This window comes from Henckelia pumila, chromosome 1 (assembly GCF_033568475.1).
Source record: "Henckelia pumila isolate YLH828 chromosome 1, ASM3356847v2, whole genome shotgun sequence".
NCBI lineage: Eukaryota > Viridiplantae > Streptophyta > Magnoliopsida > Lamiales > Gesneriaceae > Henckelia > Henckelia pumila.
The window spans coordinates 70546218-70562753 of NC_133120.1; the positions used below are offsets into that span (position 1 = coordinate 70546218).

General features: G+C 35.3%; 1 protein-coding gene across 3 annotated transcripts; it reads left to right on the forward strand.

The window, feature by feature from the left end:
- Positions 1–6588: 6588 nt before the first annotated feature.
- Positions 6589–11365, forward strand: LOC140875721 (transcription factor bHLH148). Of its 3 annotated transcripts, XM_073279491.1 has the most exons (5): positions 6589–6724; positions 6853–6969; positions 7352–7843; positions 10340–10379; positions 10597–11365. In XM_073279491.1, exons 3-5 carry the CDS (start codon positions 7819–7821, stop codon positions 11231–11233), a joined length of 702 nt encoding a protein of 233 aa, XP_073135592.1. In that variant the 5' UTR covers positions 6589–6724; positions 6853–6969; positions 7352–7818; the 3' UTR covers positions 11234–11365. The 3 variants fall into 3 exon arrangements, with proteins under 3 accessions (XP_073135592.1, XP_073135593.1, XP_073135594.1); XM_073279492.1 differs by lacking the exons at positions 6589–6724; positions 6853–6969; positions 7352–7843 and adding an exon at positions 9158–9244 and having other exon boundaries at positions 10597–11362; XM_073279493.1 differs by lacking the exons at positions 6589–6724; positions 6853–6969; positions 7352–7843 and having other exon boundaries at positions 10275–10379; positions 10569–11364.
- The last annotated feature ends 5171 nt before the right edge of the window (positions 11366–16536 follow it).

A 16536-nucleotide genomic window follows, 5' to 3' on the forward strand; every position in this document is an offset into this window, starting at 1 on the left:
ATTCTCACACCTATTAACTTTATTTAAATGCCTTTAATTTTTCTATGCAAGAAAATGAACAGTCATTCTCTTAATTTCAAACACATTATGTCCAATCACTGTTTGTCACGATATTCTATGCATATTTGCTTTTCAGATAGAATCCTGATTGAATCATTACTTTCTCACCATGCGTTTAAAAAAAAACTTGATTTTATTATTTTTAGGAAATAATCTTTCATCCGACTAAAGATGAAACGTCTATCTGAACTTTCATCTGGACAGTTTAATTTTTAGTTCGATATTGGTTACGATTCCTTAAGCATTGTGTTTACTTTAACAAATTTCAATTGCACACACAAAACACAAATAGGAGATAATCATAACTTCATTGCAGAAAAACAAAGGTGTTACATTACATTCTTCATACTAACTTAATCTCCTAGATTTTGCCTCATTGGCCCCCAGACCCTCTTTCTCACATCAGCATCCAAACGCCACGCGTTCAACCACTCCAGCATGACCGGATCAAAACGCCTACCCTTATACTCACCTGCATTAATCAGATGAGTGAGGACCTTCACTTCCTTCCTATACATCAGAAAGGAAACACCCTGATTCGAGAGGATCTCCTCAACGCTTGTGGCACCCAGCAACTCCATGTACTTGTCCTTGCGATCCTCAAGCTCGCAAACATCCTCATACTTGCGTGGAGGAAACAGCGCCTGATGATACATCCGGATTTCTTCCACTTTGAACCAGAGTCGCATCACCCACTTCAGGATGAATTCCTGAAGTTCTTCCTTGAACTCCTCGACAGACAGATGAGAACTCATTTTCTTTATCTGATTTTATGGTTTGATTATGAAACAGGATACTCGGAAGTTACATCCGAGTGGTCTTCTTATAAGGGATTTCTGTCGTTTAAGATTCCCGATAAATTATTAAAATATTATTTTATCTGCCGCGTGAATAAAACTTTCCACCGCATCTCCTTTTGAATTTGAATTAATGATTATGTCATCTGCCTCGTGCTTAATTTCTTAAAACTTATCGGAGAAGTTGCCTCTTCAACACTTCGCATTATCTGAGCCCTAATCTGCTTTTTCTTCGCAAAGAACAGACTACTCGCATTTATTCTTCGATTTTGCAGGAAATAGATGAATCCCATTACCCAAAACGTTCTTCTCATCGATTTTCACACCATATTCGATCTAAACGATCAAGGAATGGTGGATATGTTCAGAACAATTGAAGCATCTGGGCTACGGAAATTTCTCGAAGGCGGGAAATTGCCTTACAAGCAAGCCCTACCCAAGTTCTTCCAGACGGCAAAATTTTAAGAAGACTCCATCTATGCAACTCTTGGTGGAGAATCTGTCCGCATTACATCTACCCTTTTCACTTCTTCATTTGATTTGCCAAGATAGTGAATCACTGATTTTTCATCAATCTCTGCTGAAACAAAGAAGCAGATGAAAAGCATGTACTCCTTGACAAACAAACCAGTCCGCATTCCTTGCAACAAGAAGGAATTGAAGATGGAATTCAGGATTCTGCACGATATTGTAGCCAAATCCCTTCTAGCCAACGTAGGTTCTTTCGATGCAATTACATCTGAAAAATTTGATGTTATGGTTGCTATCTCTGCTGGTATTACTGTAAATTGGTCAGTTGTTCTGTTCAATATTTTATCTGCTATGATAACTGCACCTACAGAACAATCTCAAGGATTTTCAGTTCAGATCGGAGATATCTTGAATGATCTGAATGTCCATCTGGGACCCTCGTCTGCACTTCATCCGCACAAAACCTTAAATGCAAGAGCCATAGATGTATACAAAGCTAAACAGCTGATTATTTTCAAGCGTGGTTCATCTCACTCGGATGAGATTGAAGATTTAACGCTCGAGGATGAATCCAAGTCCTTGGCCATCACAACAACCAAGGAAGCTTTGCCTCGAAGAAGATCAGTTCCCAGAAGAAAGACTACATCAAAGAGAAAAGTTTTGATCAATTCATCTGAGTCCGAATCTTCTGAATCAGATCAAATTACTCCAGCTGTTATTATCTCACCTCATCCGCAGAAAAGAAGAAGAATAGTCAGGCCTCTTCCTCGGATCCCACTGCCTATCCCACCTGCACTAATTCCAGCTATTCCTCTCTCTTTGGTAGAAAATATTGTTCCACCGGTGACTCAGCTCAATATTTCCATGCTTCAGTCTGGATTCTTCAAACAGCCTGATGATGTACCAAATCTACTGTCAAACATTCAAAGGATTATTGATCTGACTGCTGAACACATTATAAAAAATGTGGATTTAAAAATGAAGTCGTTTGATAAATGGGTCTTTCATCGGACTGAGGATCATTTTTCAAACATCAAGGAATTGAACACACTGGACAAGATTGCAGCACTTGAAAATGAAATCCTTGAATGGGCTGAAACTAAATGTGTGTCTCGAGCCTTGAACAGAAGAGAGTTTGTTCAACTTAGGCTACAAGAAAGCACTCTTCGACACCTCATTCGAACACAGAGAGCAAAGTTCGATCCAATCAGTCTGGATATCTTTGATAAGACCGCCACATTTAACCAACTGGAGAACGATGCTAATCTGATGACAGAAAATGCTCAACTCATGAGACAAGAATTTCCATCAGAAGCACCAGTCAGAGCTCAACCTTCATCTTCGGCTCCTCCGTCTGATACAGATGAAAAATCCCTGATGGATGAATTTTTTCTCTCTGCCGAACCAATCACTTCAAACATTTCATCAGCTACGAATACTTTTGTTCCAGAAGAATCCTTGATCATTGAAGCTGTCCCTGCAGAACAATCAGATGTGGTCCTCTTTTCTCAAGAACCATTAACCACATCTTACATTGAAAATTCTTCAGGAAATCAACTCTTGCAAGCACAACAGACTGAGCAATCTAGCTCTCAGGCACCTCTTTCTCATGAAGATGAAATGGAGATACCGCAACATGCGTCCGTTCCTCTTGATACGCAACTTATTGAGAATCTCATTTCATCCACCAAAAATGTTCCCCAGGAACCATCGCTCAAGACCTCTGCTACAGATAAATCTCTTACTGAAGAGGTATCCATGACTGAAGATGTTCCCTTTGACACTCAGTCAGCAGTTTCTGACATTGCTTTGGATACAGCTCTTGTTCCATTTTTTCCTATAGAGGAACAATGTATTGACTAATTATCTGTCATCTCTGAGAAGGATAGCTCATCTGAACATCTGGTCATTGATTTGCCACCTATCTTTAAGATAGTTCGGGATGATCTTATTCACAGTATCCTCCGACCAATTACCATTATGTTCAAGGACAAGTTGGATCTTCCATCTGCTACTCTCTCCGTGATATCTATCCCTCAATCAGATAAGTCATCTGCCTTAATGAAAGATGTTGCTGTTAAGCCTGCTGTTGCTTCTGCCTCACTGCTTCAAATTTGTGCTTCTACTTCATCTGACGCCACTGAGCCTTCTTCCTCTCATCCGATTAATGTCAGACCAGATCAACTCTTGACTAATTCCCTCACTCAGCTATCTACTATAGTCGGTGAATTGCAAGCTAATCAGATGCAAACTTCTACTGAACTTCGTGATTTCAAGTCACATGTGCTGACAATGGTGAATAACATCAGTGAATCTGTCTTGAACATTCGAAAGCAACATGTTAACGAATACATCAATATTCTTGGGAAGCTTGAAAGTCTTACTGCCTCCACTGAAGCTCACAACAAGCAGATTCATGACACCTTTGGCACCCAACTCACGGTTATTCTCGACCTTTTATCTGAGGGTGGTGATGCCAAAAAGAGGGAAAAGGTTACCTCGACAAGAGCCAAAGGCAAGGGAAAGAAGTAAAAATTTTCAGATCAAAAGAAAAGCAAAGTCAAGCAGATCAAGTCAAATAATCCTCTGAGAAATTAATTTTCGACATTTATTTTGTCTAAAATTATTATTTGATCTATTACAGAAACTTTTGGAAAAGATTTTCGATCTATCGTCTTCATCATATTTTTGATCCGAATATTAACTTGGTTTTGACATCACCATAAAGAGGGAAATTGTTGGAGATCAAACTCTAGAGTTTCGGTGATAACAAAGTCAAAACAAAACCAAGTAAATAAACTAATCGGACTCGTCAAAGATTAAAGATTAAAGATTTCAATATACGAAGGTTACCAGATCAAAGTTCCGTAATGAAATAAAGATACAGATCAAACTCCACAAGACATATATCTTATTGCACCAGATCGATTGAAACAAGGTCCGATAGTCATCAACCAGATCGAAGCCTCACTCTGAAGTATCCGTTGCTAAGATCGTTGGAGAAAACGATAAAATCATTTAATAAGATTTTGAACGTTGATCGGCCTACGTTTTAAAGTCAAGATTTGTGAGCTATTTATTGAGATATGCTGGCGGCCCAATATCAGAAATTGTTGGCGGCTCACTGGCTACTTTTGAAGACTATAAATATTCTAGCATTTCGAAGATTCAATATACGAGACCAAGAGTGAAAAATTACAAGCAATCAAAATCAAAGTCAAAAAGCCTTCACTCAACACACTAACTTAGATACCCACTTCATCAGATCAAAGTCTCGATACTCTGAGTTAGAACACACTACAGATCGATCAAGCTCAAAGAAACTCTTCAAATCGATCCAGATCAAAGCTACAGATCCTTAGATCAAACTACCAAAGCATACTTTGTTGCTTCACTTTGTAAAATCTAAGTAGAAAAGTTGTTCTGCTTCGAGTAAAAGTATTGCTAGGAGTTCCTTTCAAAGGATTGATTGAATTGGATTTGTACAAAGAGACTGTATAAGTCAAAGTCTTCTAGTGGAATCCTTCTGGAAACAGAAGAAGGGGTGGCGTAGGAGAATTCATCTTCGAACATCCAGAAACAACTCTATCTCTTTACTGCACTTATTTTATTTCATCTGCATTAGTATTATTAATCATTCAATCTGTGAGGAAGATTACTTCCGCCTGACTTGCTCAGATCTTTCAAACAGATCAAAAGTTTTAAGCAACAAAACTTACGTCTGATTCTTACAAATCAGATTGAAGAACCCGCAAATTTTTAATTGTGTATTCACCCCCCCTCTACACATATTTCGATCCTAACATTAATAATTATATTATTAACTAATTTTACATATATATGTTTTTTTTTTTAATGAATTTTCATATGAGTATTGCAAAAAAATAGAGCAATTTGCTAAAAAATCTTCAAATGCAAACATGTTTTGTTTTGAGGTCCCTATTCATAAAATATGGTACAAAATCATACATCATGTGGTATAAAACCATATAAGATGTGGTACAAATTAACAAAAAATGTGGTACAAAAAAGTGGCTAAAGAGTGCAGAGCAAAACATGTTTGGATTGAGAATTTTTCAGCAATTTACCGAAAAATATATTACAGCATATTTTGTTGAATATAAGTTTCAAACATTGGTTAGTAAATTTTATATGGTTTTTTTGTTTTGATATTTCGGTAAATTTAATTTATTTTTGTATTATTTAATAAAATTATTTATAACGTTATTAGACAAGTTATTTTACATAACTAATTATTTTAATTAATATTATTATATTTTTATTTTAATCAAAAAAATAATATAGTTATCTAAATATTATTAAATAAAAGTTCGATATCTTACATTGTAAATATTAAATTTTAATAATAATGCATTTTTTAGATGTTTTTTAAAAATAAAAGATTGATAATATTGTTATTATTATTTTAATTATTTTTATGCTATCAACTATTTTTTTATCCAATTATATTTCAAATGATGACACTTAAATTTTTAATTTTTATTCTATCTCCCTTAAATACGGTGAAAATAGAATAAATTAATTTTTAATTTAGTGGAAATAGAATGAAAAAATCCAGTGGATACATAAAAACTCATAATTAATGTGGATACAAACACCAATTTAAGACAATAAATAAATTAAACATAAGGACAATTTGGACAATATCAAAGAAAACATGACAAAAAAATTTAATTAAACAGTGAGAGACCAAAAATATTTGCAGGATAAAAAATCATCTAGCATGACAATAAATTAAGAGGAAGACAATTTCAGTCACCTTTTTTAAAATTGACACAATGACAAAATGAGAAAGACACAATTAAACTCTCACCATCTTTAATATTGACATAAGGACAAAATGAACATTACACAATTAAACTCACATTTTTTAAGTTATAATAATAATAATAGATATTAGATTAGATTACATGCTTAAATTCTAACTAGTACGTGATTTGATTCGAGTCACTAAAGAATTGTCGTATGAAATTGGACTCCAACTCAACTCTTTCTTTAAGAGCCGCAGTTTTGTGTAGCTAGCATTGCAAGCACCCAAAAATTTATTTTTTTTTAAAAAAAAACGTTATTAACCGTAAAAACTATAGTAGGAGAAAATGGGAAAAAAATATGAAGTCTATGTTATTGAAACGGGACTGTATATATTTTTAGCTCTTATAGGCTTATAGCAGCATTTATCTATAAATAAATAAATTGTGAGTCCACTTAAATATGTCATTCGACCCTTAAGTCTTAAATCAAGCGATCCAAATTTCCGCGCCCTCTGGTACGCATTCGGAATGAAAGAGGCTCAATTTCAAACGCCACAGAAAGATCAGATTACTGCAAATCGGCGATCCAAAACTACTCCCGATCTCAGTAAGAAGCACCGGAAGGTAAAATCTAGCTCGCATTCGGATTCATTATGTGTAATTTGTATCAAGCATCCGGCTGTACAGTTGGTTGGATGCGAATTTCACAAGCATTTATGCTTCTAATTTCGATTTTTCACGTGGCGGAGAAGAGTTTGAATCCTGCGTTTGCGGCAATTTCTGAAGAGAAGGTTTCAGATTTTGTGACGGAGTTCAGTTCTCCAATCTCTGCGGTTTCTGTGGATACTCTTGTCAGCCAATCTTCTGAGGTAATGTTTGAATTTGAATTTCGTTTTGGTTTTTTACTCGAGTTCTTTACCTAGTGATTGATTTCGGTTTGTTACTCGTGGTTCCTATTACGTTTCTCGATCTAGATTAGGTGTTCCGCTACAAATACAGTAACAGGAATGATGCGATACTGAAATAAGAAAATGTTAATTGCATGGATGAAATTTTGAATACAGAGTAGTTTCGAAATCAACATAATATAATTGAGTGTGCACTACTGCAACTTCAATTTCGAGGTCAGTGTTTCTAGCGTTTTGCGTTCCTTTGTTGGAGTGTGCCCCTGCTTCCTGTCTGGGTCGTTAATTAGGCTTTAGGCATTTTTTAAACTGGTTTTAGAGTGCTGATAGCATATTTATTTTTCAGAATTATGTAGATGATACAGTGGATTTTGCGGTGACATCTACGCCTGAAACAATTGTTCACTCAGATCAAGCTCCATCATCATCGCCAAAATCTATTATCACTAATGATGAGCACGCGGCTTCCGTTGCTTCATTCCCCAAATGTGAAAATGCTGAGTTGGATTCGATCAAGAAAATGTCACCTATTGAGGCAGAGATTGTGATAAAACATTTGTCAGCTGCTAGAATTCAGGTCTTGAAATCGGAAGTCAAGTACGAATCGAGGAAGCTTCTGGACGTCCTACTGGAAACCATCATTGAAGAGTTTCATGGTGGTCTGTACAAAGAGAGGGGCTTGGTCGATCAGCTTTTAACTAGCAGAGTCAATTTGGTCATGCTGAGTTTTATGCTTGGGGTCCTCGCGATGTTAGTGTTTTCTTTCCTCAGGTTTGAAGAGAGTGGCTTTTCCGCCGGATCAACACCAACTTGATGCTATATCGAGATTGTAACAGAGGTAATGGCTCTTACTGCCATTTGTTATGTTTCTCCATTAGCCAAATGCTCATAAACCTCATCATAACAAGACAACTCGGCTTTCGTATACTGATTTTCGTGTCCAGAGAAATCATACGCACTTTCATGTTGAGTTATTAACTATGAGCCTTCTGCCTTAGAGCACTTGTATGCATGGAAGGATTGTTTTTTGGACTTCTTAAGTGCACTTTGAGTTTACCTTTGGAGTGACATGGAAATTTAATTGATTTAATGATCACATGACCACAATTTACGTGTACCGAATATTGATTGGGACTCCAACTTCCTTAATGAGTATGCCTTATAAACGCACTCCAATTGCATCAGAATTGTGAGCTAGGAGAGGCTTTCTTGTTAGTTTCTTGTTTCAGCCCCTATGAATGTGATCTCAAGGTGACACATATTCACGAATTTGGAGCAACAAGTCACAAAAACTCCAAACATTACAGCCTGTCCAGTCTGAAGATAGCTTCATTGTCAAAATAAAAGTATATACTTCATTTGTGTGGTCGGATGCATTTTGATGGTTCATGCAATTGTAGCCAATTGTGGTGTTCCATCTTAAATGCTGTTCACGCCTTTTTTATCCTCTCAAATTAAAATATCATCTCCAATTTAATTTCCCATAATCAAAACCTTCCATTAGCGAAAACTTTGTTCCTTGCATCCTCCGCAATTATCCCCGGGAAGGTTTTGAGTTTCCCCCCCAACTGTTTATCGGTGTGTGCTATTAGAAGGGTAAATAGTCTTCTTAATGTTTCAGTAATTACTTAAAGTTCCCCAATTACTACCTTACATGTGAAGGATGTTAAGTAACTTTATGTATTATTATTTCTGGATTCCTTGCTCAAAATTATTACCAGACACCTGGGTTAAAAGAAACCAAACAGTTTTGCAATTGAAGATGTGTCGACATATGTCTCATGAAAGTTGATGGGACAAATTTGCTAGAAATAGGGAGGCCTTGGATTTGCAAAATCTTAAAAGATGAGAAAAACTCCAATCAAGGCAGAGGATTATAGTGCCAGAGATGCAGCCACATGCACTGCCTGTTTTGCCATCATTTGCCAATTATACTAAATATATCAGCGCGTGTTGAAAAATAATGCCACTTAGTTCCAGTACTAGTGTATTTAGAGCAGACACCAATATAAGCAGCATCCCTTTTAGAATTAAAAATCTTAGAACTTCAAAATTTTCAGATGTTGATTCTGGCACAGGTCGTAGTCCCAAAAACGAATCCACATTAATCAGCCTGCAATTCAAGAGGCAAAAGAACACTCCCGGGAACCCCTGAATGACACCGGGAGTGTGGTTTTGTTTCCGGTGTAGTTTTAGGTCTTGGATGAGCTTATTTAATGGTGGACTCCTCCACAAAAAGGTATTGTCCACCTGATCTAATGGTTACTTATTATCGAATAGTGAAACACCCACCATGTTAACTATATACTTTGTTTTTGTCTTATACCATGGTAAATCAAGTTGTGTTGATTTATTAGCAACAGTTTATATTTTTCTTTATGGCCTCAAACTTGGCAGCAAATTGTTACTGCATGTGTGCTGCTGCTAGTCCTATCAAATCCCAGAAAAAGGGGCGGATGCAGCAGCAATGTAAATGGGATTGTGCTTATTGGGTTAACAGCCTGTCCTGCTTTTTGAAAAGCTATGGTATATATGAAACAAAACACTTTGGGTCGCATATGCATGTTTAATTGCCAATGTCCCACCAAAAATAAATGATAAAAACTATTGTTATTATTAGACCAACTTTTGGGTTGTTTTCATTGTAATCAACAATTTAGTCATGCCACTATTGTTTCTCATTTTTTTTGTCACTTGATCCAACGACGATTCACTCGAATCTTACAGCAAGTCACGAAACGTTGTGATCAGGATTTTAAAATCAGTTGACAAAAATTATAATATCTGTATTATTTTTTAATTTACTTATAATATTAAACATTTTACAGATAGAACGATATGATTTTAAAAGTTTTCTGCCCGGATATACCCCTCATCTTCATATGAATTATAATAGTAAACATGAGGGTTTAATTTTCAAACTTTATTTGGCCATACAAAAAAAAAAGGCTTTTCTAAATCAATCACACCTAATTTATAGGCTAGCTATGCTCTAATCTTCACAGTTGTAAAAGGGAAGTAGAAAAATAAGAGTTGGTCAAATTAATGAATAAATAAAACTTGAAAAAGCTTAAACAGTAGAACGGAGTGACAACAGAGATGGAAAACGCACATGAAAATGGGCCCTTTTGGGGGAGTGTGGGCCAGTATATCCACATGGCCCAAACCGAAACAAGACACTGTTCACTTTAAAGTAAATAGCCCATTAGTTTTATAAATATAAAGGGGGTCGCATGCCTCCTCAAGCCAACTTCATTGTGTTTCCCATTAAAGCAATCTCTTCTTCCTCACCAAGAATGTTCGCACATTGATGTATATCCACTTGTTTCTCCAGTTTCTTTCAACGAGCTCCAGTTTCACGCAGATTCCTTCAGGTACCGTATAAATATAATGGTTCGTTTCTCTGTTCTAGATTTTTGTTTTGTCTGTTTTGATTTGTTTGCTTCTTTTTACGTCTGTTCTTCAAATTTTTTGATGAATTTATGTGCAACAGATGGGTTTAATTTGGACGATATGATTTAGTTTGGAGTTTTGGTTTTCACTGAAATATTCTTGCATGTCAGCTTTCTTGCATTAATTTGAGGTGTGCAGGATGACGTCATCAATGGTGTCGAGTCCGGCGGTGAGCTCCGACAGATCATCGACCCGAAGGAAGAGGAAGAAGAAAATTCCAAGCCAAAGCGTAAATGATCACTGTTGTAATTTGCCTCAAAGTACTTCCTCGGTTCAATGGAGATCCGATGCTCAGCAGCAGGTTTATTCCTCGAAACTGTTCCAAGCCATCCGCCAAGTCCAGAGCAGCGGCTCGTCGGCTCCGAAGCGGAACCGGGCGGTCCGGGAAGCGGCCGATCGAGTCCTGGCCGCCACGGCCCGGGGGCGGTCCAGGTGGAGCAGAGCCATGCTCACGAACCGGCTCAGGCTGAGGTTTCTGAAGAAGAAGAAGAACATCACCAAGCAGAAGCGGAACGGCCGGCCGCCGAGGAGATCGAAGGTGAGCGTGACGCGGTTGAAATGGAAGAGCATGCAGACGGTTCAGCGCAAGGCGCGGGTTCTGGGCGGCTTGGTTCCTGGCTGCCGGAAACAGCCCTTGCCGGTGGTTCTGGAAGAGGTGACCGACTACATAGCCGCGCTTGAAATGCAAGTGCGAGCCATGACCGCGTTAGCCGCCTTGCTTTCCGGCTCTGGTGGCGCCGTTGATGATTCCGGCTCCAGCCGAACAAGTATCTGATGTTAAAGTTTCCCTCCTTTTATTTCTTTTGTTATTATCATTATATTTTTTTTAGCAGAATATCCTAATGCAGTATATATATTTTCCCTTAAAAAAATAAAAGTTTGTGTTATATATATATATATACACACATTTTTTAGTTGTTAAATAAACTTGGTACCTCGTTTTAATTTTGTGTTATTGATGTCATATGAGTTATTAGTAATCGATTGTCACGTAATCTGAACAAACAATGAGGGTTACCGGTAATTAGGCACGAAGAATCTGTATGTTTTTTGATGTGGGTCACAAGAATCATACTTTAGCTTCATTTAACACCGTTTCAAGGAATCGAGTTAAAATGTGTCGGATCTGGACTCAGCCCAAGATCTAGTTCATTTTTTCATATGCGAACTATATATATAGTAGTGATTGTATATATCTATATATATATGTATGTATGTATTAAAAAAAGCTAGTGTTTTGCAGCTCGTGCATGATTAAATGTGCTCTCATATCCAATGTAGAATCGAGAATTTAGATTTTCTAGTCTCGCGGTTAATATTACTATCACTAAATACAATTTAATCTTGTACAAAAAATAATTATAGTATGTGTGGCTAATGGCTATAAAAGAATTTACTAGATAACTTGGAAATTATACACAAATTAAGGACATTTAGTTTTTTTAGACTTGCTCTAATTTTCGTTTCGAAAAATGACTCGTGTATTTCAATATACATAGGAGATCATAAAAAAATAATTTTAAAACACTTGGTTGGGGGAGGGTAAATTTTTTCTTTTTTTAAAGTTCGAGCGAATATGAATAACTAAATATCCCAAACATAAATGTAATTTAATTCTTAAAACACCCGTGTGAGACGATAAATCTGTTTTAAGAAAATCACAATTTGCATGTTCAGGGTTCTATTAATTAATCAATTATATATATATATATATATATATATATTGAAAAATATGATGAACAATATTAATATTATTAATATGCAAAGTTAACTTAGCGGATGCTTCAAATTTTTGGTGAGATATTAAAACGTACACATCGTTTTGATGTCATGTCGTTTACACAATTTCAAAGGCTACAAAATGTAACACATGGAGCCACGAAAACGATGCATGAATCTAAGAATGTACCAATTGGTGGTGAGGCATGTGCGCTAAAATGGAATGATTCCAAGTTCTAGAACGCCAATTTTAGTTGAGCATATACGGACCAAATTTGGCCATTTTTTCGATAAAAAACTTTGCATCCAATTTCCACAGTACCTCAATATATCCAAGCTACGACGGGGCCACTTCTCTTTTAGGTTGTGTTTGAAATTGCTTCCAAAAAGTGTTTATAAACCTTTCGTTCATAATTTTTGAAATTTTATGGAAAAACAACTCATAAGAGCTTTTTGGAAGTCATCACAAACTCCACCTTAGAAAACACGCATGAATCATGATTAGCGTTTGAACTTGATGAATCGGGTCGATTTTCCGGACATCTGGCCATGTAAAATGGTTGTGGTCCGTCGTCCCCTCTTCTCGTTGAGTGGAGGCAGGCAAGGGACAAGGGATGGGGGAGTGACATGGATATCATCACCATATTTATATGTATGGATTAATTGTTCAATGAGTTTATATATATATATGTTTATATATATATATATGTTTATATATATATATATATATAGATAGATTTGATATTATGGGCACTCATGATGTGCACTTTTGTGTGCACTGCTGACGTGGCATCCTCTACATCCAATAGGTGAACGCCACATCAGCAGGTGCACACATAAGTGCACATGATATGTGCTCACCATATCAAAACTATATATATATATATATATAAATTTTCAGCTGCCCAACAATTCTCCCTTACTTCATGCCCCACCACTAAAATCTGGTGGTGGGTTTTAATGGTGCAAAAAATCAAAAATAAAAACAACTAAAACCCACCACCGTGTTTTAGTGGTCGACGATGAAGTGAGAAGGAATAAAAAAAGGATGATGCTACGTGTACACGGAGGATTACACGTTGGGTTACACGTTGTACTTGAAATTACATAAATATCTTTAATGTATTTTGGAAAGATTTTTTTCAAATCAAGTGGAGGGATAATTTTGTAATTTCATGTGTAGTGTGTAACCCAATGTGTAAATCAATGTGTACATTTAGCATTTTTCATAAAAAAAAATCATTGATTTGTGTGCATTTATTTGAGCATTAATGAAAAAACGTCCCTACACATCCAATAAGTGAACACCATCTCAGCCGATGGTCACATACTTATTCAGAGTGAGTGTTTGTTATATCAAATATATATATATATATATATATATATATATATATATATATATATATATATATTGATATCCAGGGAGGATATCAGCTCATCCCATCGATGACCCTTATCGAAATGACCAGGTCGGCCAAGATGTCAGGTCAGCAAGTCGGCAAAGCTCCCTTGACATCAATCACCGGTTGGCTAAAATGTCAGGTCGGCAGATCGGCTATGATGTCAGGTCGGCAGGTCGGCAGAGCTCCCTTGCCATCAATCACCGGTCGGCTAAAATGTCAGGTCGGCAAGTCAGGCTATGGTGTTAGGTCGGCAGTTCGGTAGAGCTCCCTTGCCATTATTCTCAAATCGGTCAGATGGCAGGTGCTAAGCTGTTAGGTCGGAAAATCGGCACAAATCCTCGTCACACACAGAAACAGAGCTAGAGGGTGGGCGGTGGGGGCCGTCGCCCCCCTCAAATTTTTCCAAAATTTTATGTATATATATATATATATCATTATATAATTAATTAAATAAATAATAATTAAAACTTTTGATTCAATTTCACCCCTTTTAATTTTTAAAATTTATAAATAATTTGAATTTTATTCGAAAAAATGAATTCTTATTATATTTATGAGAACAATGAATTTTTCATTAATGGGAAAAAAATAAACTTTATACAAAAAGTCACATAATATGAATTACGTGCATTTTCTAAAATTTTGAAACAATTTTATTCGATGATTTAACAAATAAAAAAAAGTTACCTATAAATAAGTATTTAGAATTTTAATTTGATTTCTTGAACAATCATCAAATTTCGAATGTATCAAACTACTAAAATTATAATTACTATTAACTAATAATTTAATATGTCATGGATATATTAATTAGATTTATTTAATTATTTCAATTTTCATAATAAATATAGGGAAAAATAAGTTTTTTAGTCCAATAACTTTACCCCATTTGGGTTTTGGTCAATTAGCTTTTTCGAGGTGGGTTTTGATACACTAACTTTGCATTTTCAGTGTTTTTTGGTCCAACTTCATACGTGTCATCTTTTGATTGGTCCACGTCATCATTTTGGACCAATCAAAAGTTGACACATATGCAGTTGGACCAAAAAACACTGAAATTGCAAAGTTAATGTACCAAAACACACATCGAAAAAGTTAATGGACCAAAACCAAAATTTGGATAAGTTAATAGACCAAAAAATTTATTTTTTCTAAATATAGTACGTGACTTTTTAACTTTTATTATAATTAAATATGAGTTTATCAAATGAAATACAAAATTTATGTTTATAACATCTATTCATTAATGTTACACTTATACATATATGTTCAAAATTTTATAATAAATTTAATCTCTACTTAGTTTGAAATTGTGTAAAAAAAATCGAGCATAATAAATTATATAAATATAATATACATGTAAATAAAAAAAATTATATAGAATTTTAATTTTTAATCTACATTTTAATATTTTCTTTGTAGTGATTAAATTTTTAATTTTAGTATTTTAAATATTGAAAAAACTTTGAAATAATAGTTTCTAATTTTTACGTAATTTAATATGAAACCAAATGTTTGATTTTTATTTTAAATTTCACTATAAGAAACTCAGTTTTTTTTTTTCAAAATTATAATAAAATTTTCTCAATGATGTGAGTTAAAAATTATTTATTTAAATTGTTGTGTATTATATATTTTTTAAATTTTTTTTAATAATCAATAATTTCATAATACTAAATTCGCCTTTGATAGGTTACACCTAAAAATTCAACTGGGCCTGAGCCCAATAATGAAAGTCCACTTCAAATATTTTTTGAGGCCCAATATTATTTAAATATTATATATATTTAATTCAAGCAGACCCTAAATTCTACAAAAGCCCATAAGAGGCTCAAACCCGTGAAACTTTCCGAATATCTATAAATAGCTCAAGTCACCTCATTATTAAGGTACACACTTTCTTTAGAACTATAACGCTCTACTCTTGATTATTATTCCTTGAGTAATCACTGACTTGAGCGTCGGAGTGCCTTCGTCGGGAACTCTCCCGGCACCTCTGACTTTATTTTGTGACGTAGGAACAACCCACTGAAGATCTCCACCGAGAACATACAAGGATTTGTTGATACTCCGGACTTTGCAGAAGTAACGTGTCATATACAAGTGATTTTTGGCTACATCAGCCTCCCTCACATAAAAATCTCAGCTTCGTTCCTGGCACCCGTATCAGGTCAACTAGAACATCAGATCAGCTATACGGTATCAGATCACTTCAAAGATTCGACCTTCCATTTTTGGGAAAGATTCGAACGAGATATCAGCCAAGATTCACGGGATTACAATCCCAATATTCCTAGATTCTAAATTAAGAGAGAACGACACCAAATCCGAAGGCTTCTCCTATAAATACCAGATTTGATTTCATTATTTGGGATTCCAACTTCACCGAGTGCACACACATCACTCATTATATTTTGTTATCCTATAATCTGACTTGAGCGTCGGAGGGGATACGTCGGAAACATATTTCGGCCCCTCTTAATACTCTTGTCGTTGGTTGCAGGATCAAGCAGGTTAGACTCAGTGTTTTTAGAATCGGACCGGCGACCGGTTCCCGGTCGACCGGTCCGGTCCGGTCCTCCCCCAAGAACCAAAAAATAGTCCAACCAGTCAGAACCGATCAAAACCGATCAAGAACCGGTTAAACCGGTCAATAACCGAAAAATTGATTCAACAGGTTGAACCGGTTTTTCGAATTTTTTTAAATTTTTTTTGAAAATTTATTTTTTTTATTTTTAAAACTTTTAATTTAATATTTTTTTTATGTATATACATTATTATTTGGAATTATTACTTCATTAAAAAAATTATTTTAATAATTATTGGATTTTTTAAATTAAATAATTCATTATTTACATAATTTATAACTATAATTGATATTTTGAATATATTTACATATTTGTTTAGCTTTCAAACTATGACAAATATATATATTTTTTATCTATTTATATATATT